This window comes from Lepidochelys kempii, chromosome 11 (assembly GCF_965140265.1).
Source record: "Lepidochelys kempii isolate rLepKem1 chromosome 11, rLepKem1.hap2, whole genome shotgun sequence".
Classification (NCBI taxonomy): domain Eukaryota; kingdom Metazoa; phylum Chordata; order Testudines; family Cheloniidae; genus Lepidochelys; species Lepidochelys kempii.
The window spans coordinates 335,725-357,088 of record NC_133266.1 but is presented as its reverse complement, the minus strand read 5'-3'; the positions used below and the strand labels follow the sequence as shown (position 1 = coordinate 357,088).

Sequence of the window (21,364 nt, the reverse complement as noted above, 5' to 3'; positions counted from 1 at the left end):
TGCCATTGGAGAGGGCAGGCTCCCTTGGCACAAGGCCAAGGCCATAGATAAGACCTGGCTGCTGCTCACACTTATCTGTCCTACCCACATCTGCCCCAGGGTATCTTTAGATGGAGGAATCCAGCAGCCCAAACACTGCTTGGGCCTAAACACTTCAGGCCCTCAGCAAGGCTTCTCTGGCTGAATCTGGAGTCAAGGGTCTGCTAAACTGGAGCTTTACAGCCATAGGGACTGGTGGGTGTATGAGTCTCCATAGGTCAGGCTAATCCTAGGGGACTGGACTGCAGTGTGTGTCAGAATGACCTGGCATGGAAGGAGGGATAAACTTAATTTTAGTTCTCTCTGTGATCCGTCTGCCCGTCTGAGGCACTAATACAGCATTCAGTGCCTTGGGACCTGAGTGCTTTCCTAAGGCACTTCCAGCTAGAATGTGCCTGGTGTTTGCTGGCTTCCCACCCAGTCTCCCAGGGCCAGATGGTGTCTGGAGCAGCCCAGATACCTGAATGTGGCTAGAGAGCAGCTGGGGCCCAAGCAGGGAGAAAAGCAGCCCAGTGCGGTCAGGGAGTGACCAGAGCTCCTGTTTCCTCTGTTCACTAGCAGCATTCACATTTGTAGTGGGCATCTTGCCTGTCCTTTGGATGGGATGGATCGTCAGCCTGTCTCAGGGCTCTGTACAGTGCCTGGCATTGTAGCAGCGTCTAAGAGCTTGGCCTGCGCATTCCCACTGAAATGTGTTTGCTTTGCAGGCTCGACGGATCATTGGAGACTTTGGAATCCCCATCTCGATCCTGGTCATGGTCTTGGTGGATTACACCATCACAGACACGTACACACAGGTAGGTGCTGGCGTTCCCATCAAGCCTGGACACCAGTCCAGCATGGTTGGGATTACTGATTGTTCCATTCATTGTGCTTGTGTAACTAGATGTTTTTGTGTTTCCCACTTTCTCGGTCAATACGGTGCAAACCAAAGAGAGATTTTTGTGCACATACTTCTGCGAATCATAGCTGTGGGAGCAGCCCCGGGAGGCACTGAGTCCTACCAAGATGTGGGTCAGAGCCATAAGGGACTGAGGGTTCCTGTGACACCAAGAGCCAGATCAGAGTTGTGCAGGTTTGAGGGTCTGCGTGTTACCGAGAGCTGGATTAGAAATGTGTACAACTGAGGTCTGTGCAATCTAAATAGGAGAAGGGAGGTGGTATTCCCTCTGAATTCAGCATTACAAAACCCATTACTGGAGGCTGTGTCCAGTTTTGGTGCCCGCACTTCAGAAGGGATACTGAGTATCTGGAAAGGGCTCAGAGACAGTTTGAGATCTGGAAAACCTGCTTCGCAGTGAGACTAAGGAGCTCATTGTATTTCGTGTATCCAAGAGGAGTGAGGAGGTGACTCGATCACTGTCTGTAAATACCTTCCGGGGGGATGAGGGGGAGGGAGATTTCTGGCTTGTCTACATAGTACATTAGTCTTCCCCAAGGACGTAAAATTCTAATGCACACTAACGTGTTGTGGACTAACTGTCCTGTGTGGACCCTGTTGGTGTGCACTAAAAGTTCCCTTGTGCACATTAACGTAGTATTGTTTGAAATGGGAACTTTTAGTCCACACCAGCAGAGTCCCGCTGAGCCACTTAGTACATGAAACCCTGGTTGCATCCCTGCCTCAGTTTCCCTTAACATGCTTTCAAGAAGTCCAGTGAGGCTTATATATATCAAACTGTGCCTCTTCAGGGGTCTAGTTTATTAAATTCAAAATGGTGAAATGTGCTACACAAATGAGCCTCCAAGATGGGGGGAGAGAAGGAAGAAGGGGTCCAAATTAACCTTAGTCTATCAACTCCACTTATGTCCCTCATCTACCTCCATCCAGGCTCCTTACCTATGAAGAGCTCTTGACCCAGGATCCTCTTCTGGAGTCAGAATCTCTGGGGAAGGGTCCCCACAGAGCTCAAACCAAGGCAGCTATTGGCATATAATTCCTCTGTGATCTGCAGCGCCTGGTGAGGTCCTCTCACTGGGACCAAGTTCTGCTAGGGCTTGGCATTCACAGCTCTTCCCTTTCAAAGCTTCTTCTTCAGGTCCCTTGCTTGCTGAGCTCCGCGCTGAGCCCTGAGAAGAGCTCTGCTTAGGAGCTCTCTATCTCTCTGCTCCACTCCCTGTCTGAGCCCTCATGACCCTGGCTAAGGCCTGGGTGCTCCTTACCTAATGAACTGCCATCCAGCTGGGTCAGCTCATTCTCCTTAGTGGAGCCTGTCACAGGCAGGCTGGGTACTTGCCCACTCCAGAGCCAGCCCCCAGGACAGTGTGCGACACACTAGTGCTCAGTAGAATTGAGACTCCTGAACCAGACAGACAAGCCCTGAGAGCCAAGGCTCTTTAACCCAGCAGACAGAGGCAGAGTGACACCCAGCGGCTGGGAGCTGAAGTGAGACAAATGCAGACTAGAAATACGGCACTGATGTTTAACGGGGAGGGGAACCATCCACCGGAACAGGCCACCCAGGCTTCTCCATCACCGGGAGTCTTCATATCTAGCCCAGGCACTTCCTTCGATAACCTCCACCCCTGCTCAACCGCAGCTGATGGGCTGGATGCAGTAAGGGAGGGATGAGGGTCTCTGGCATGGGCTATGCAGGAGCTCAGAATGCGGGGATGATGATGGCCCCTTCTGGATTTAACATGTGCAATACCAAGGGCCAGGTCAGAGCTGTGCGGGGCTGAGGATCCCTGTGGTACCGAGAGCCATGTCAGAGGCATAGGGGGCTGAGGATCCCTGCTGTACTGAGAGCCATGTCAGAGCCATAGGGAGCTGAGGATCCCAGCGGTACCGAGAGCCATATCAGAGCCATAGGGAGCTGAGACTCCCTGCGGTACCCAGAGCCATGTCGGAGCCATAGGGGGCTGAGGATCCCTGTGATACCGAGAGCCATGTTGGAGCCATAGGGGGCTGAGGATCCCTGCAGTACCTAGAGCCATGTCAGAGCCATAGGGAGCTGAGACTCCCTGTGGTACCGAGAGCCATGTCGGAGCCATAGGGGGCTGAGGATCCCTGTGATACCGAGAGCCATGTTGGAGCCATAGGGGGCTGAGGATCCCTGCAGTACCTAGAGCCATGTCAGAGCCATAGGGGGCTGAGGATCCCTGTGATACCGAGAGCCATGTTGGAGCCATAGGGGGCTGAGGATCCCTGCGGTACCTAGAGCCATGTCAGAGCCATAGGGAGCTGAGACTCCCTGTGGTACCGAGAGCCATGTCGGAGCCATAGGGGGCTGAGGATCCCTGTGATACCGAGAGCCATGTTGGAGCCATAGGGGGCTGAGGATCCCTGCAGTACCTAGAGCCATGTCAGAGCCATAGGGAGCTGAGACTCCCTGTGGTACCGAGAGCCATGTCGGAGCCATAGGGGGCTGAGGATCCCTGCGGTACCTAGAGCCATGTCAGAGCCATAGGGGGATGAGACTCCCTGTGGTACTGACAGCCGTGTGGGAGCCAAAGGTGGCTGAGGATCCCAGGGATACTGAGAGCCAGGTCGGAGCCACAGGGGGCTGAGACTCCCTGTGGTACCGAGGGCCAGGTCGGAGCCATAGGGAGCTGAGACTCCCTGCGGTACCCAGAGCCATGTTGGAGCCATAGGGGGCTGAGGATCCCTGTGGTAACGAGAACCATGTTGGAGCCATAGGGGGCTGAGGATCCCTGCGGTACTTAGAGCCAGATCAGAGCCATAGGGAGCTGAGGATCCCAGCGGTACCAAGTGCCAGGTCAGAGCCATAGGGAGCTGAGGATCCCTGTGGTACCCAGAGCCATGTTGGAGCCATAGGGGGCTGAGGATCCCTGTGGTAACGAGAACCATGTTGGAGCCTTGGGGGCTGAGGATCCCTGCGGTACTTAGAGCCAGGTCAAAGCCATAGGGAGCTGAGGATCCCAGCGGTACCGAGAGCCATATCAGAGCCATAGGGAGCTGAGACTCCCTGTGGTACCGAGAGTCATGACGGAGCCATAGGGGGCTGAGGATCCCTGCGGTACCCAGAGCCATGTCGGAGCCATAGGGGGCTGAAGATCCCTGTGGTACCCAGAGCCATGTTGGAGCCATAGAGGGCTGAGGATCCCAGCGGTACCGAGTGCCAGGTCGGAGCCATAGGGGGCTGAGGATCCCTGTGGTACCGAGAGCCATGTCGGAGCCATAGGTGGCTGAGGATCCCAGCGGTACCGAGTGCTAGGTCGGAGCCATAGGGGGCTGAGGATCCCTGCGGTACCCAGAGCCAGATCAGAGCCATAGGGGGCTGAGGATCCCAGCGGTACTGAGAGCCAGGTCAGAGCCATAGGGGGCTGAGGGGCTGAATGTCATTGAGTAAATGTTGTTTTTTTCCTGCTCTCACAGAAGTTGAATGTTCCCACTGGGCTGTCAGTCACGTCTCCCCAGAAGCGCGGCTGGTTCATTCACCCCCTGGGCAGCCGACAGGCCTTTCCCATGTGGATGATGCTTGCCTCAGCCATCCCTGCACTCCTGGTCTTCATCCTCATTTTCATGGAGACCCAGATCACCACGTGAGTACTGCTGCCTGCACCCACAGCTCCCTCGTCCCACTGAGCTCTGAGCCAGTGTTTGGCAACTGTGCAGGGAGATGGACGAGGTGGGGGGTTCTCCTCATTGGGCTGGGCCCTGGACATTCAGCCTCAGTCACAGGCTTGGGCTGCAGGATGCCCAGTCTGGACATGAGGAGGCAGGGTTCTGCTCCCTGGGACTCTCCTGTAATGGCTCTTCCTGCACAGTGACTGTGGCTGTGGGTTTCCCTCCCCTGCCAGGTGGAGTCTACATAGCCTGCGCCAGCCTCACCCAGGAAAGGAGCCTGTCCCTGGGCTTGGCAGAGAGGAGAATGGCCAGGAGCGGCAAAGAATATCCCCTTTTCCCCCACGTGCCAGGCTGGACTCTCCTCTGGCTGGCCGCTCGTTTTGCCAACTGCACCTCTGCAGCTCATGAGCAATGCTCCCTGCTCCAAGGGCCACTGGGCACATGGTCTGCCCCAGAAGCACAGGCATGGGGGGACCTGGGGCTGAGCAGGCCTGGCGCCGACAGCAGGACCCTCCTCTCTCCCCAGCCTGATTGTCAGTAAGAAGGAGAGGAAGCTCCTGAAAGGCTCCGGTTTCCATCTGGACCTGCTGCTCATCGGTACCATGGGCGGCCTCTGCGCGCTGTTCGGGCTCCCTTGGCTGACTGCTGCCACCGTGCGCTCAGTCACCCACGTCAATGCCCTGACCGTCATGAGCAAGGCCATCGCTCCGGGGGAGAAGCCGAAGATCGAGGAGGTGAAGGAGCAGCGCGTGACAGGAGTTGCAATCGCTGTCCTCGTCGGTGAGCCCCAAGCTACTGAACCTGGGGGGCAGAGGTCATAGAATCGTAGAGTTGGAAGGGACCTCTGGAGGCCATCTAGTCCAACCCCCTGCCCAGAGCAGGACCAATCCCGACTAAATCATCCCAGCCAGGGCTTTGTCAAGCCTGACCTTAAAAACTTCTAAGGAAGGGGATTCCACCACCACCCTAGGTAACGCATTCCAGTGTTTCACCACCCTCCTAGTGAAAAAGTTTTTCCTAATAGCCAACCAAAACCACCCCCACTGCAACTTGATACCATTACTCCTTGTTCTGTCATCTGCTATCACTGAGAATAGTCTAGATCCATCCTCTTTGGATCCACCTTTCAGGTAGTTAAAAGCAGCTATCAAATCCCCCCTCATTCTTCTCTTCTGCAGACTAAACAATCCCAGTTCCCACAGCCTCTCCTCATAACTCATATGTTCCAGTCCCCTAATCATTTTTGTTGCCCTTCGCTGGACATTTTCCAATTTTTCCACATCCTTCTTGTACTGTGGGGCCCAAAACTGGACACAGTACTCCAGATGAGGCCTCACCAATGTCGAATAGAGGGGAACGATCACGTCCCTCGATCTGCTGGCAATGCCCCTACTTATACATCCCAAAATGCCATTGGCCTTATTGGCAACAAGGGCACACTGTTGACTCATATCCAGCTTCTCGTCCACTGTCACCCCTAGGTCCTTTTCTGCAGAACTGCTGCCGAGCCATTCGGTCCCTAGTCCATAGCGGTGCATGGGATTCTTCCGTCCTAAGTGCAGGACTCTTCACTTGTCCTTGTTAACCTCATCAGATTTCTTTTGGCCCAATCCTCTCATTTGTCTAGGTCCCTCTGTATCCTATCCCTACCCTCCAGCATATCTACCACTCCTCCCAGTTTAGTGTCATCTGCAAACTTGCTGAGGGTGCAATCCACACCATCCTCCAGATCATTAATGAAGATATTGAACAAAACCGGCCCCAGGACCGACCCTTGGGGCACTCCGCTAGATACCGGCTGCCAACTAGACATGGAGCCATTGATCACTACCCGTTGAGCCCGACAATCTAGCCAACTTTCTATCCACCTTGTAGTGCATCCATCCAGCCCATACTTCTTTAACTTGCTGACAAGAATACGGTGGGAGACCATGTCAAAGCTTTGCTAAAGTCGAGGAATAACACGTCCACTGCTTTCCCTTCATCCACAGAACCAGTTATCTCATCATAGAAGGCAATTAGATTAGTCAGGCATGACTTTCCAATGCTGACTGTTCCTGATCACTTTCCTCTCGTCTAAGTGCTTCAGAATTGATTCCTTGAGGACATACTCCATGATTTTTCCGGGGACTGAGGTGAGGCTGACCGGCCTGTAGTTCCCAGGATCCTCCTCCTTCCCTTTTTAAAGATGGGCACTACATTAGCCTTTTTCCAATCTTCCGGGACTTCCCCCGATTGCCATGAGTTTTCAAAGATAATGGCCAATGCCTCTGCAATCACATCCGCCAATTCCTTTAGCACTCTTGGTCATCCAGGGGTAGGGTTAGCAGCACCCCCATGGCCAGCGGCCCTACTCCGCTCCCCCAACCAGCGTGGTGGGACTCCTGCCAAGACCTTTTCCACAGAGCTTGTCCAGCTCTGGGAGAACACTTCATCGCGTTCTCTGGGGTCCAAAATGCTCGACCTACTCTGTACCTCACCTCTGTGTTCCTAGCTCGTCTTGTCTGTTGTTAGTAAAGGGTTCCTGGCTGTTCTCCCTCCTGTCTCAGCTGGCTCAGACATTCTGTCCCTTTCAACCTAATGGTCTATACACCTCTCAAATTCTATCCTCCAAGAAATGAGGCCTCCCTCCAAGTGGTAATTACTCATGTCAGGCCAGCTTAGTTACACAGCACCCCTACCTCATGGCCAGCACCCCATTCTGCCCCCAAAACCAGCGCCCCTACCCTGTCACAGCCAGCACCCCTGGCCTGTCCCCAAACCAGCACCCCTACCTCGTGGTCAGCACCCTACCCTGCCCCCAACAACCAGCACCCCACCCCGCTCCTTGTGGCGAGCACCTCTGCCCTGGCCCCAAAACCATTCCTGCTACTTTGCGGCCATCGACCTTACCTAGCATGTACAACCAGTGCCCCACCCATTCCCCACAGCTAGTGCCCCTACCCTGCCCCCCACGGCCAGCACCTCTACCTCACGTCCAGTGTCCGTCCCTGCCCCCACAATTAGTGCACAACCCTGCTCCCCACAGCCAGCGCCCCAGCCCTGGCCCCAACAGCTCCCCATGGCCAGCGCCCCAACCCTCCCTGGACAACTTTCCACGGCCAGCGCCCCAGCTGCTCCCCACAGCCAGTGCCCCTCCCTGCCCCCACAACTAGTGCCCGACCTGCTCCCCATGGCCAGCGCCCCAGCCCAGCCCCCACGGCCCCAGCCCTTTCCCTGACACCTCCACATGGCCAGCGCCTTAGCCTGGCCCCAGCCCTGCACCTGTCAGCTCCCCACAGCCCCTGCCCCAGCCTTGTCCCCGACAGCTCCCCATGACCAGCGCCCCAGCCCTGCACCTGTCAGCTCCCCACAGCCCCCGCCATAGCCCTGCCCCCGACATCTCCCCATGGCCAGCACATTAGCCCTGCCCCAGCCCTGCCCCTGACAGCTCCATAGAGCCCCCACCCCATCCTGCTCTCCACAGCTCCCCCAGCTGGGGACTCCTGACAGTGACTGCGCCTACTCTGTACCACGTGGCAGCTAGAGAGACGCAGGCGGTGTCAGGACAATGGTCCATGTGCAGCAGGCATGCAGCTGGGGAGGCTGCAGGTAAGTGATGCCCTCAGCTCTGTCCTTGCAGGCTTGTCCATTGTGATGGGCAACATGCTGCGCCGGATCCCCCTGGCCGTGCTCTTCGGGATCTTCCTCTACATGGGGGTCACGTCTCTCACCGGCATCCAGCTCTACGAGCGTCTCCTCCTCATCTTCATGCCATCCAAGCACCACCCGGATCACGTCTACGTCATCAAGGTGAGTGAGCAGGGGCTGTTCGGGGAGCTGGGGCTAGGACATGGGGGTGGCTGATGGGTGGGAGATGTAAGAGGGGAACTATCCGTGAACTGTCTGGAGAGGCTGAGCGTTCAGTGGGTCTGTGTTGTAGGTGGGGAGCTGGGGGTGGGTGGATGGGGCTACATGCAGGATGGAGGGGCTGAGCATTCAGTGGGGCCATGCTGTTGATGGGGATCTGGGGCTGAGTGTTCACGGGGGCCGTGCTGTTGACGGGGTGATGCATGGGCTGGAAGCGCCAAGCATTCAGTGGGGCCATGCTGTAGACGGGGCGATGCGCAGGCTGGAGGGGCTGAGCGTTCAGTGGGGCCGTGCTGTAGGCGGGGAGCTGGGGCCGAGCGTTCAGTGGGGCCGTGCTGTAGGCGGGGAGCTGGGGCCGAGCGTTCAGTGGGGCCGTGCTGTAGGCGGGGAGCTGGGGCCGAGCGTTCAGTGGGGCCGTGCTGTAGGCGGGGAGCTGGGGCCAAGCGTTCAGTGGGGCCGTGCTGTAGACAGGGCACTGGGGCCGAGCGTTCAGTGGGGCCGTGCTGTAGGCGGGGAGCTGGGGCCGAGCGTTCAGTGGGGCCGTGCTGTAGGCGGGGAGCTGGGGCCAAGCGTTCAGTGGGGCCGTGCTGTAGGCGGGGAGCTGGGGCCGAGCGTTCAGTGGGGCCGTGCTGTAGGCGGGGAGCTGGGGCCGAGCGTTCAGTGGGGCCGTGCTGTAGGCGGGGAGCTGGGGCCGAGCGTTCAGTGGGGCCGTGCTGTAGGCGGGGAGCTGGGGCCGAGCGTTCAGTGGGGCCGTGCTGTAGGCGGGGAGCTGGGGCCGAGCGTTCAGTGGGGCCGTGCTGTAGGCGGGGAGCTGGGGCCGAGCGTTCAGTGGGGCCGTGCTGTAGACAGGGCACTGGGGCCGAGCGTTCAGTGGGGCCGTGCTGTAGACGGGGAGCTGGGGCCGAGCATTCAGTGGGGCCATGCTGTAGACAGGGCACTGGGGCCGAGCGTTCAGTGGGGCCGTGCTGTAGGCGGGGAGCTGGGGCCAAGCGTTCAGTGGGGCCGTGCTGTAGACAGGGCACTGGGGCCGAGCGTTCAGTGGGGCCGTGCTGTAGACGGGGAGCTGGGGCCGAGCATTCAGTGGGGCCATGCTGTAGACAGGGCACTGGGGCCGAGCGTTCAGTGGGGCCGTGCTGTAGGCGGGGAGCTGGGGCCGAGCATTCAGTGGGGCCATGCTGTAGACGGGGAGCTGGGGCCAAGCGTTCAGTGGGGCCGTGCTGTAGGCGGGGAGCTGGGGCCGAGCGTTCAGTGGGGCCGTGCTGTAGACGGGGCGATGCGCAGGCTGGAGGGGCTGAGCTTTCAGTGGGGCCGTGCTGTAGACAGGGCACTGGGGCCGAGCATTCAGTGGGGCCGTGCTGTAGGCGGGGAGCTGGGGCCGAGCGTTCAGTGGGGCCGTGCTGTAGACGGGGAGCTGGGGCCGAGCGTTCAGTGGGGCCATGCTGTAGATGGGGCGATGCGCAGGCTGGAGGGGCTGAGCTTTCAGTGGGGCCGTGCTGTAGACAGGGCACTGGGGCCGAGCATTCAGTGGGGCCGTGCTGTAGACAGGGCACTGGGGCTGAGCATTCAGTGGGGCCGTGCTGTAGACGGGGAGCTGGGGCCAAGCGTTCAGTGGGGCCGTGCTGTAGACGGGGAGCTGGGGCCGAGCGTTCAGTGGGGCCGTGCTGTAGGCGGGGAGCTGGGGCCGAGCGTTCAGTGGGGCCGTGCTGTAGGCGGGGAGCTGGGGCCGAGCTTTCAGTGGGGCCGTGCTGTAGGCGGGGAGCTGGGGCCAAGCGTTCAGTGGGGCCGTGCTGTAGGCGGGGAGCTGGGGCCGAGCGTTCAGTGGGGCCGTGCTGTAGACGGGGAGCTGGGGCCGAGCGTTCAGTGGGGCCGTGCTGTAGGCGGGGAGCTGGGGCCCAGCGTTCAGTGGGGCCGTGCTGTAGGCGGGGAGCTGGGGCCGAGCGTTCAGTGGGGCCGTGCTGTAGGCGGGGAGCTGGGGCCGAGCGTTCAGTGGGGCCGTGCTGTAGGCGGGGAGCTGGGGCCAAGCGTTCAGTGGGGCCGTGCTGTAGACAGGGCACTGGGGCCGAGCGTTCAGTGGGGCCGTGCTGTAGACGGGGAGCTGGGGCCGAGCATTCAGTGGGGCCATGCTGTAGACAGGGCACTGGGGCCGAGCGTTCAGTGGGGCCGTGCTGTAGGCGGGGAGCTGGGGCCAAGCGTTCAGTGGGGCCGTGCTGTAGACAGGGCACTGGGGCCGAGCGTTCAGTGGGGCCGTGCTGTAGGCGGGGAGCTGGGGCCGAGCGTTCAGTGGGGCCGTGCTGTAGACAGGGCACTGGGGCCGAGCGTTCAGTGGGGCCGTGCTGTAGGTGGGGAGCTGAGGCTGAGCATTCAGTGGGGCCGTGCTGTAGACGGGGAGCTGGGGCCGAGCGTTCAGTGGGGCCGTGCTGTAGGCGGGGAGCTGGGGCCCAGCGTTCAGTGGGGCCGTGCTGTAGGCGGGGAGCTGGGGCCGAGCGTTCAGTGGGGCCGTGCTGTAGACGGGGAGCTGGGGCCAAGCGTTCAGTGGGGCCGTGCTGTAGACGGGGAGCTGGGGCCGAGCATTCAGTGGGGCCGTGCTGTAGACGGGGAGCTGGGGCCAAGCGTTCAGTGGGGCCGTGCTGTAGACGGGGAGCTGGGGCCGAGCGTTCAGTGGGGCCGTGCTGTAGACGGGGAGCTGGGGCCGAGCGTTCAGTGGGGCCGTGCTGTAGACAGGGCACTGGGGCCGAGCGTTCAGTGGGGCCGTGCTGTAGGCGGGGAGCTGGCTCTGGGTGGATGGGGCGACACACGGGCTGGAGGGGCTGAGCGTTCAGTGGGGCCGTGCTGTAGACGGGGAGCTGGGGCCGAGCGTTCAGTGGGGCCGTGCTGTAGACGGGGAGCTGGGGCCAAGCGTTCAGTGGGGCCGTGCTGTAGGCGGGGAGCTGGGGCCGAGCGTTCAGTGGGGCCGTGCTGTAGGCGGGGAGCTGGGGCCGAGCGTTCAGTGGGGCCGTGCTGTAGGCGGGGAGCTGGGGCCGAGCGTTCAGTGGGGCCGTGCTGTAGGCGGGGAGCTGGGGCCGAGCGTTCAGTGGGGCCGTGCTGTAGGCGGGGAGCTGGGGCCGAGCGTTCAGTGGGGCCGTGCTGTAGGCGGGGAGCTGGGGCCGAGCGTTCAGTGGGGCCGTGCTGTAGGCGGGGAGCTGGGGCCGAGCGTTCAGTGGGGCCGTGCTGTAGACAGGGCACTGGGGCCGAGCGTTCAGTGGGGCCGTGCTGTAGACGGGGAGCTGGGGCCGAGCATTCAGTGGGGCCATGCTGTAGACAGGGCACTGGGGCCGAGCGTTCAGTGGGGCCGTGCTGTAGGCGGGGAGCTGGGGCCAAGCGTTCAGTGGGGCCGTGCTGTAGACAGGGCACTGGGGCCGAGCGTTCAGTGGGGCCGTGCTGTAGACGGGGAGCTGGGGCCGAGCATTCAGTGGGGCCATGCTGTAGACAGGGCACTGGGGCCGAGCGTTCAGTGGGGCCGTGCTGTAGGCGGGGAGCTGGGGCCGAGCATTCAGTGGGGCCATGCTGTAGACGGGGAGCTGGGGCCAAGCGTTCAGTGGGGCCGTGCTGTAGGCGGGGAGCTGGGGCCGAGCGTTCAGTGGGGCCGTGCTGTAGACGGGGCGATGCGCAGGCTGGAGGGGCTGAGCTTTCAGTGGGGCCGTGCTGTAGACAGGGCACTGGGGCCGAGCATTCAGTGGGGCCGTGCTGTAGGCGGGGAGCTGGGGCCGAGCGTTCAGTGGGGCCGTGCTGTAGACGGGGAGCTGGGGCCGAGCGTTCAGTGGGGCCATGCTGTAGATGGGGCGATGCGCAGGCTGGAGGGGCTGAGCTTTCAGTGGGGCCGTGCTGTAGACAGGGCACTGGGGCCGAGCATTCAGTGGGGCCGTGCTGTAGACAGGGCACTGGGGCTGAGCATTCAGTGGGGCCGTGCTGTAGACGGGGAGCTGGGGCCAAGCGTTCAGTGGGGCCGTGCTGTAGACGGGGAGCTGGGGCCGAGCGTTCAGTGGGGCCGTGCTGTAGGCGGGGAGCTGGGGCCGAGCGTTCAGTGGGGCCGTGCTGTAGGCGGGGAGCTGGGGCCGAGCTTTCAGTGGGGCCGTGCTGTAGGCGGGGAGCTGGGGCCAAGCGTTCAGTGGGGCCGTGCTGTAGGCGGGGAGCTGGGGCCGAGCGTTCAGTGGGGCCGTGCTGTAGACGGGGAGCTGGGGCCGAGCGTTCAGTGGGGCCGTGCTGTAGGCGGGGAGCTGGGGCCCAGCGTTCAGTGGGGCCGTGCTGTAGGCGGGGAGCTGGGGCCGAGCGTTCAGTGGGGCCGTGCTGTAGGCGGGGAGCTGGGGCCGAGCGTTCAGTGGGGCCGTGCTGTAGGCGGGGAGCTGGGGCCAAGCGTTCAGTGGGGCCGTGCTGTAGACAGGGCACTGGGGCCGAGCGTTCAGTGGGGCCGTGCTGTAGACGGGGAGCTGGGGCCGAGCATTCAGTGGGGCCATGCTGTAGACAGGGCACTGGGGCCGAGCGTTCAGTGGGGCCGTGCTGTAGGCGGGGAGCTGGGGCCAAGCGTTCAGTGGGGCCGTGCTGTAGACAGGGCACTGGGGCCGAGCGTTCAGTGGGGCCGTGCTGTAGGCGGGGAGCTGGGGCCGAGCGTTCAGTGGGGCCGTGCTGTAGACAGGGCACTGGGGCCGAGCGTTCAGTGGGGCCGTGCTGTAGGTGGGGAGCTGAGGCTGAGCATTCAGTGGGGCCGTGCTGTAGACGGGGAGCTGGGGCCGAGCGTTCAGTGGGGCCGTGCTGTAGGCGGGGAGCTGGGGCCCAGCGTTCAGTGGGGCCGTGCTGTAGGCGGGGAGCTGGGGCCGAGCGTTCAGTGGGGCCGTGCTGTAGACGGGGAGCTGGGGCCAAGCGTTCAGTGGGGCCGTGCTGTAGACGGGGAGCTGGGGCCGAGCATTCAGTGGGGCCGTGCTGTAGACGGGGAGCTGGGGCCAAGCGTTCAGTGGGGCCGTGCTGTAGACGGGGAGCTGGGGCCGAGCGTTCAGTGGGGCCGTGCTGTAGACGGGGAGCTGGGGCCGAGCGTTCAGTGGGGCCGTGCTGTAGACAGGGCACTGGGGCCGAGCGTTCAGTGGGGCCGTGCTGTAGGCGGGGAGCTGGCTCTGGGTGGATGGGGCGACACACGGGCTGGAGGGGCTGAGCGTTCAGTGGGGCCGTGCTGTAGACGGGGAGCTGGGGCCGAGCGTTCAGTGGGGCCGTGCTGTAGACGGGGAGCTGGGGCCGAGCGTTCAGTGGGGCCGTGCTGTAGGCGGGGAGCTGGCTCTGGGTGGATGGGGCGACACACGGGCTGGAGGGGCTGAGCGTTCAGTGGGGCCGTGCTGTAGACGGGGAGCTGGGGCCGAGCGTTCAGTGGGGCCGTGCTGTAGACGGGGAGCTGGGGCCGAGCGTTCAGTGGGGCCGTGCTGTAGGTGGGGAGCTGAGGCTGAGCATTCAGTGGGGCCGTGCTGTAGACAGGGCACTGGGGCCGAGCGTTCAGTGGGGCCGTGCTGTAGGCGGGGAGCTGGGGCCGAGCGTTCAGTGGGGCCGTGCTGTAGACAGGGCACTGGGGCCGAGCGTTCAGTGGGGCCGTGCTGTAGGCGGGGAGCTGGGGCCGAGCGTTCAGTGGGGCCGTGCTGTAGACAGGGCACTGGGGCCGAGCGTTCAGTGGGGCCGTGCTGTAGACAGGGCACTGGGGCCGAGCATTCAATGGGGCCGTGCTGTAGACGGGGAGCTGGGGCCGAGCGTTCAGTGGGGCCGTGCTGTAGACGGGGAGCTGGGGCCGAGCGTTCAGTGGGGCCGTGCTGTAGACGGGGAGCTGGGGCCGAGCGTTCAGTGGGGCCGTGCTGTAGACGGGGCACTGGGGCCGAGCGTTCAGTGGGGCCGTGCTGTAGACGGGGAGCTGGGGCCGAGCGTTCAGTGGGGCCGTGCTGTAGACGGGGAGCTGGGGCCAAGCGTTCAGTGGGGCCGTGCTGTAGACGGGGAGCTGGGGCTGAGCATTCAGTGGGGCCGTGCTGTAGACAGGGCACTGGGGCCGAGCGTTCAGTGGGGCCGTGCTGTAGACGGGGAGCTGGGGCCGAGCGTTCAGTGGAGCCGTGCTGTAGACAGGGCACTGGGGCCGAGCGTTCAGTGGGGCCGTGCTGTAGGCGGGGAGCTGGCTCTGGGTGGATGGGGCGACACACGGGCTGGAGGGGCTGAGCGTTCAGTGGGGCCGTGCTGTAGACGGGGAGCTGGGGCCAAGCGTTCAGTGGGGCCGTGCTGTAGGCGGGGAGCTGGGGCCGAGCGTTCAGTGGGGCCGTGCTGTAGGCGGGGAGCTGGGGCCGAGCGTTCAGTGGGGCCGTGCTGTAGGCGGGGAGCTGGGGCCGAGCGTTCAGTGGGGCCGTGCTGTAGGCGGGGAGCTGGGGCCGAGCGTTCAGTGGGGCCGTGCTGTAGACGGGGAGCTGGGGCCGAGCGTTCAGTGGGGCCGTGCTGTAGGCGGGGAGCTGGGGCCGAGCGTTCAGTGGGGCCGTGCTGTAGGCGGGGAGCTGGGGCCGAGCGTTCAGTGGGGCCGTGCTGTAGGCGGGGAGCTGGGGCCGAGCGTTCAGTGGGGCCGTGCTGTAGGCGGGGAGCTGGGGCCGAGCGTTCAGTGGGGCCGTGCTGTAGGCGGGGAGCTGGGGCCGAGCGTTCAGTGGGGCCGTGCTGTAGGTGGGGAGCTGGGGCCGAGCGTTCAGTGGGGCCGTGCTGTAGACGGGGAGCTGGGGCCAAGCGTTCAGTGGGGCCGTGCTGTAGGCGGGGAGCTGGGGCCGAGCGTTCAGTGGGGCCGTGCTGTAGGCGGGGAGCTGGGGCCGAGCGTTCAGTGGGGCCGTGCTGTAGGTGGGGAGCTGAGGCTGAGCATTCAGTGGGGCCGTGCTGTAGACAGGGCACTGGGGCCAAGCGTTCAGTGGGGCCGTGCTGTAGACGGGGAGCTGGGGCCGAGCGTTCAGTGGGGCCGTGCTGTAGACAGGGCACTGGGGCCGAGCGTTCAGTGGGGCCGTGCTGTAGACAGGGCACTGGGGCCGAGCGTTCAGTGGGGCCGTGCTGTAGACAGGGCACTGGGGCCGAGCGTTCAGTGGGGCCGTGCTGTAGGTGGGGAGCTGGGGCCGAGCGTTCAGTGGGGCCGTGCTGTAGACGGGGAGCTGGGGCCAAGCGTTCAGTGGGGCCGTGCTGTAGGCGGGGAGCTGGGGCCGAGCGTTCAGTGGGGCCGTGCTGTAGGCGGGGAGCTGGGGCCGAGCGTTCAGTGGGGCCGTGCTGTAGGTGGGGAGCTGAGGCTGAGCATTCAGTGGGGCCGTGCTGTAGACAGGGCACTGGGGCCAAGCGTTCAGTGGGGCCGTGCTGTAGACGGGGAGCTGGGGCCGAGCGTTCAGTGGGGCCGTGCTGTAGACAGGGCACTGGGGCCGAGCGTTCAGTGGGGCCGTGCTGTAGACAGGGCACTGGGGCCGAGCGTTCAGTGGGGCCGTGCTGTAGGCGGGGAGCTGGCTCTGGGTGGATGGGGCGACACACGGGCTGGAGGGGCTGAGCATTCAGTGGGGCTGTGCTGTAGGTGGGGAGCCAGCTGTAAGTGGATGGGGCAACGCGCAGGCTGGAGTGGGAGGTGGCTTATGTCCCTGAGGGATGGTGCGTTGCTAGGCTGGACTTGTGTCCCCAGGTGAAGACCTGGAGAATGAACCTCTTCACCTGCATTCAGCTGGCCTGCATCGTGGTGCTCTGGGTGGTGAAATCAACAGTGGCCTCGTTAGCTTTCCCCTTTGTCCTGATTATGACGGTGCCCTTACGACGCTTCCTGCTGCCCCGCTTCTTTCAGGACCGGGAGCTCAAAGCCGTAAGCAGCTCTGTGTGACAGCATCCATCTCCCCAGGGCTGGGCTGTCTTCAGTTCGCTCAGGCAGCTGGCATGTGGGGCACTGCCTGCTCAGAGGGGCTGGGAGCTTTCTCCAGCTTCTTGTGGGTGGTGATTTATCTGGTCCCAGCACTTTCAAACAGAGCCAGGGGTCTTGCCCCAGTGAGCTCATAGCCTGGGATGTGGGAAGGGCACAGATGCCAAGCAGAAGCCTGGAACGGGGGCTCCCTGCTCCATCTCTCTCTTCATGGTCAGGGCTGCTGGATCTGGTGAGGTTGGTCTGGTGCTATCTGGCCTTCCCCTCCCTGGATAAGGCTGGGACAGCCCAACCAATACACCCAGTTCCCTGGACCTTGGTATTGTCAAAAACAGGGCTCTCTAGACTGAGAGCCTAGGGGCTGGGGCCTCTTTCCATCTTTTGTGGGTGGTGTCCAGGGTCCTCATCACAGAGAAGAGCCTGCATCAACAGCTGGAGGTGTGGAGGAGCTTCGCTGCCTTCCCTAGGGCAGCTGCTGCCTAGCAGAGGGGCCAGCACCATGAGCACTGAAGCTGCCAGGGGAAGGGGAATGGCCGGGGAAGGACACCAGCCAGAGAGTGGGGAGGGAGGAATGGGTCGCACGGGAGGGGAAGGAGACAACGTGAGTGTCCTGCGACATAATGAGCAAAGCGCTCGATACCAACATCCCCCCAGCGGGGTGAGTTAGGGCCCTGGCTCCTGGGCTGGTGTCTGAGTTTGGTGGGATGGCTACCAGAAGCCCCGCTCTGGTCGCTGCCATGCCACTGCCCAGCTTCTATCTCTGCCCACAGCTGGACTCGGAGGACGCAGAGCCGAACTTTGACGAAGATGGCCAGGACGAGTACAATGAGATGCACATGCCTGTGTGAGCGGCTCCACCCCCTCCCTGTGGAAAGCTGCTCGTTCCCACGCGTTCTCCCTGGCTAAGGACCAATCAGAATGGCTTTGAACTTACTACACGTCAGATGTTTTCCTGTCTGGACCAAAGAGCAGCTGTGTCGGAACCCTGGAGGGAGGTGGGCAGGGTCGTTCCCGCCCCCACCCGCACAGTGGAAGCGTGAGCCTGTCTCCACCTGGACCCAGCGGGAGACACTTCTCACATCCAGAGTCTCTGTAGGGGCCTACACTCCCTTTGGTCATGGGTCTCCCTCACTGGAGACTGAGGCTGCATTGGTATGTGGGTTAGCAAAGGGGGGCCATGCAGCTGGGAGCCGCCACCTCCCATCCACTCACCACAGAGCTCTGGTTCCTCCAAATGCCAGCCCAAGCTCCACGTTCCATGGAGTCTGAGGGAGGCATGGACCCCACACAGAGTCCCAGTCTCGGTGCCCGGCCGGACTCTGCCTGCGCAGGGCAAGACTCGTCTGCTCTGCCGCCCCCAGCTGGGCTGCCCAGCTGCCTTAGCGGGCACATAAGTGGGCTCCTTGCACGACTCCCTGTCATGGGCTACTTTGCACCTCAGACTGCCCTGCCTGGTTTCTAACAGAGCTTCTGTGCCATCCTGGGCTGCAGAACGTCCTATACAGCGGGGCCAGGATTAGGGCAACTCAGGAGCCTGTGTCCAGTCTGCCCCAAGCTCTCTGTGTCCCAGCTGCAGGCGGTTTCCCTGTGGATAGGCAGGGGCTTCCACTCTTGAGCTTCAAGGAGTTCAAATCCCATCCCCCTGCCTGTCCAAGTCCCTTCCTGGTGCCTGCCCTCCGTGCTGATCGCTCCAAGTTGTATTTCTGGGGTGGAGGGGTCTGAGGTCATGGGCAGTCCCACAGTAACCAGTGTTAAGGATTGTGATGTCTGCAAGGGAAGGAGCGGCAGGAGGAGGGGCCTCCTAGAGCAGGCAGGGCTGAGAGGGCTTCCAGAGGAAGTGTCTCCCACTGAGCATGCGGCGGGGTTGTAGCCATGTCAGTCCCAGGATATTAGAGACACAAGGTGCGGGAGGGAACTTTTATGGGACCAACTTCAGCTGGTGAGAGAGCAGCTTAGGAGCTTACACAGAGCTCTTCTTCCGGTCGAAAGCTCCTTTCTCACCAACAGGGGCAGATCTCATAAAAGATGTTCCCTCCCCTACCTTGTCTCCCACTACATGGCATTTTGCCCACATGGGCTGCAGCCAGCAGCAGGCATCCACAACACTGGTGTTGGGGTCACCAGGACACATAGCCTCCACCACAGTGACTGGGCCACCCATGCTCCTGGTGACTGGGTTGCTGTGGCTCCCCACCTCTCCTATTCCCATACCTGGGCCACCCACAGTGGCTGGAGCCAGAGCCCCTGGCACCCAGGCCTGTCCCTGGGCAACCCTGAATGTCTTCACACCTGGAAGGCCCGAGGTCTCTCCAGACATCAGGGTCTGAAGCCTCAAGTGGGTTACTGCCTGGGCCCTTAAGAGCCCAGCTCTCGCCAGCTCTGCTGAGGAGATCGCCAGTAGTGCTCACGGCCTGTAGTAGGGTAACGTGGCAGCTGCCATGGAGCCCGGTCACCAGTACCAACGCTCGGTGGGGCAGGAGGCCCTGATGTGACACAGTCAGAGAAGGCAGGCGCCCCAGCCCCTCCACACAGGCATCAGAGGAAGGGGGGACCTTGTGGTACAGGCGCTGGCCTGGGAGTCCGGCCTCTACCAGAACTTCCTGTGGGACCTCAGCAAATCCACTGACTCTCCCTGCCTCAGTTTCCTATCTGTGAAATGGGGCTGATCCTTCCCTACCTCACGCATGGGGGTGCTCATTATGGTATGGGAGGCTCAGACACTATGGCCACAGGGCCACATGGATACCCAGCCAGGTGGAGGGGAGCCTTCAGAGCCAGGGTCCTGCTCCCGCCAGGCCACAGTCTGGCACATCAACAGCCCCTGTGATGCCAGTGAAGCCTCCTGGTTAGGAGATGTCTGTCTGTCTGTGGCTGCGTGTCCTGTCTCTGTGTAGTGTAGGAGGCCTGCTGTTGCTGCATCCCTGCCAGCCTGGCTGTGCATTGTGACTCCTCTATCTATAGTGGATATGGCTGCACCAATAAACCCTTCACAGGAACTGAACTTCCAAGTCTCTGTGCATGCTACAGCCCACAGGGGAACGGCTGCTCCTCCATGGCAGCAGATCCGGGAGACCACTGGGGCTGCCTGATCATGTTTCCACACCATCCACCCCTCACCACCCATGGCCTGGAACCCCTGGAAGTGGCACTTAAGCCTAATGTCCACACAGAGCTGTGGGTGGGGGATGCCAGGGGACTGAATTCCTGCTCTGACCCACTGGTACCACTCAGAAAATGGTGAAGGGGTGAGAAGAGCAGGGCTGCAGGAAGCCCCACAGAGCCAAGGCCCTCACTGCCCCCAGCTCCATGGCAAAGAGGAGCCCACAGGACCTACCCAGCTGGGTCTCCTGGCTGGCAGACACTCAGCCCCCAGCCCTACATGAAGCACGCGCCCTTTCAGCTGGCTCTGCCCACTCAGTCTTGAGGTTAGTGCAGGGCTAGTCGGGACACCTGGATTCTAATTGAGCTATGCCCTGTGCTGCCTTGGCGGAGTCCCTTCCCTTCCCCATCTCCGATTTCTCCTCAGCTGCCTGGCTTTACCCATTTGTAGAGCCTGGCCCGACCCTTGAGCTGGGGAGGCACCTATGAAAGGCTAGCTGCTCGCGCTCTACCATCACCAGCATCTGCCACGGCACTGAACTGCTTGGCGTTACAGGGGAATCTTGCCTACAGCAGCAATGACTGGACCCTGGGGTCATGGGAGAGGCTGCCCAGTCTCCCGCTACCCCAGACTCATGCAGCAGAATTCAGTGCCCAGGACAAGGATGTAAACTCCACAAACATGCAAGTCTCAGCCTGGCCAAACAGGGCCTGAGAGGTGGGTTACATCAACCAGGTTACAAAGGGCAAGCGGAGCAGTTCCCAAAGTCTGGGTTGTGGTCCCAAGTGGGGTCGTTCCATCAGTGGCAGTGGCAAGCCCAAGTGGACAGAGGATGCCATTTTGGGCTGATAACTGGCATCCTCCATACAATGTGATCCCATGGATACGGTGCATGCAAAGTCACACTGTGCAGAGGACACCATTTTAACTCATGCTGTCTGGGGTCATGGGGAAGCAATAGGGGGGGCAAAGATCCCTAGCAGGGTGCTCTGAGGTCCCAGACTGGGGGTGCTGTTGCTAAATTTGAGGATGGGGGCCCTAGAACTAGGCTGGCCCAGACCTTTGCTGATGGCATTTAATTTGAATAGCTCCAGCCCTAGGCAACTGGAACAGCTTTGTGTCACACACACACACACCCCCACCCCCGGGTGCATTTCCTGCCCCCTCTGGTGGCAGAGTCTGGAGCTGATGCTATGTGGGTCCCAGGTGGCATGTGGGCTGAGTGTTTGGATGACAGGGACACTGCAGGGAAGGATAAGTTGAGTCATACACCGCGGGGGGGGGGGGGGGCGGATGCTGGCTACTCAAGGCTTTTGGCCTTGTTCTTCAGGAACGCTGAGCTGGCCTAGGGGGCCTGGACTCTGCTGGGCAGATAACGCGATTCCTTGCAGTCACAAGTTAGGGAGCTGAGTCCTTCCTGCTCTCACTTTCCAGGTTTAACTTCTGTTCCTGAAACATGTGCCCCAAATCTCAGATTGCCGCTGGCAGCAGCAGCTGTGGGTCTCCCACCCTGGAAGGCAGGTCAGAGACGCAGGTCAGACTCCATCCAGCAGCAGGCGGGGGCATTGAGCAGCACACATACACACAGAGTCTATCAATTAACAGAGGCAGCAAAATGGGGTCCAGTCCCTCCTGCCATTGTCCCTCTCCAAAGGCAGGACTCAGGCTTTATGTGTCCGCATGGGAGACGCGGTGGAGCAATGCCCTGAGTCACACAGGGAAGCAGAGTCCGTCCTACTTGCTGGCAGGAGATGCTGCAGTGTGGCCTGGTCCCCGGCCTGTAGCGACTGCTCCAGCTCTCTGCAGTGCTGCTGCAACTGGGGAAGAGAAGAAGGCGTCACACGTGCGCTGGCCCCTGTACTGACAGCAGGGTCTGGCCATACAGGCTGCGTGGCAGAGGATTTATGAGGATTCCCCTCTGGCTGTCCCATCTGTCCTG

The 21,364-nt window shown here is 61.7% G+C and overlaps 1 protein-coding gene across 9 annotated transcripts in view; it reads left to right on the top strand.

Moving 5' to 3' along the window:
- Positions 1-19,321, top strand: part of SLC4A3 (solute carrier family 4 member 3) — an 83,642-nt gene extending 64,321 nt beyond the window's left edge. For 7 of the 9 annotated variants that reach the window (XM_073304800.1, XM_073304801.1, XM_073304802.1 and 4 more), the window contains 6 exons: positions 747-836; positions 4,379-4,545; positions 5,097-5,350; positions 8,193-8,362; positions 16,098-16,271; positions 17,096-19,321. In XM_073304800.1, coding sequence (XP_073160901.1) covers positions 747-836; positions 4,379-4,545; positions 5,097-5,350; positions 8,193-8,362; positions 16,098-16,271; positions 17,096-17,173 — 933 coding nt within the window. In that variant the 3' untranslated portion in view covers positions 17,174-19,321. The other 2 variants (XM_073304803.1, XM_073304804.1) reach the window with 2 other exon arrangements.
- Positions 19,322-21,364: the final 2,043 nt, after the last annotated feature.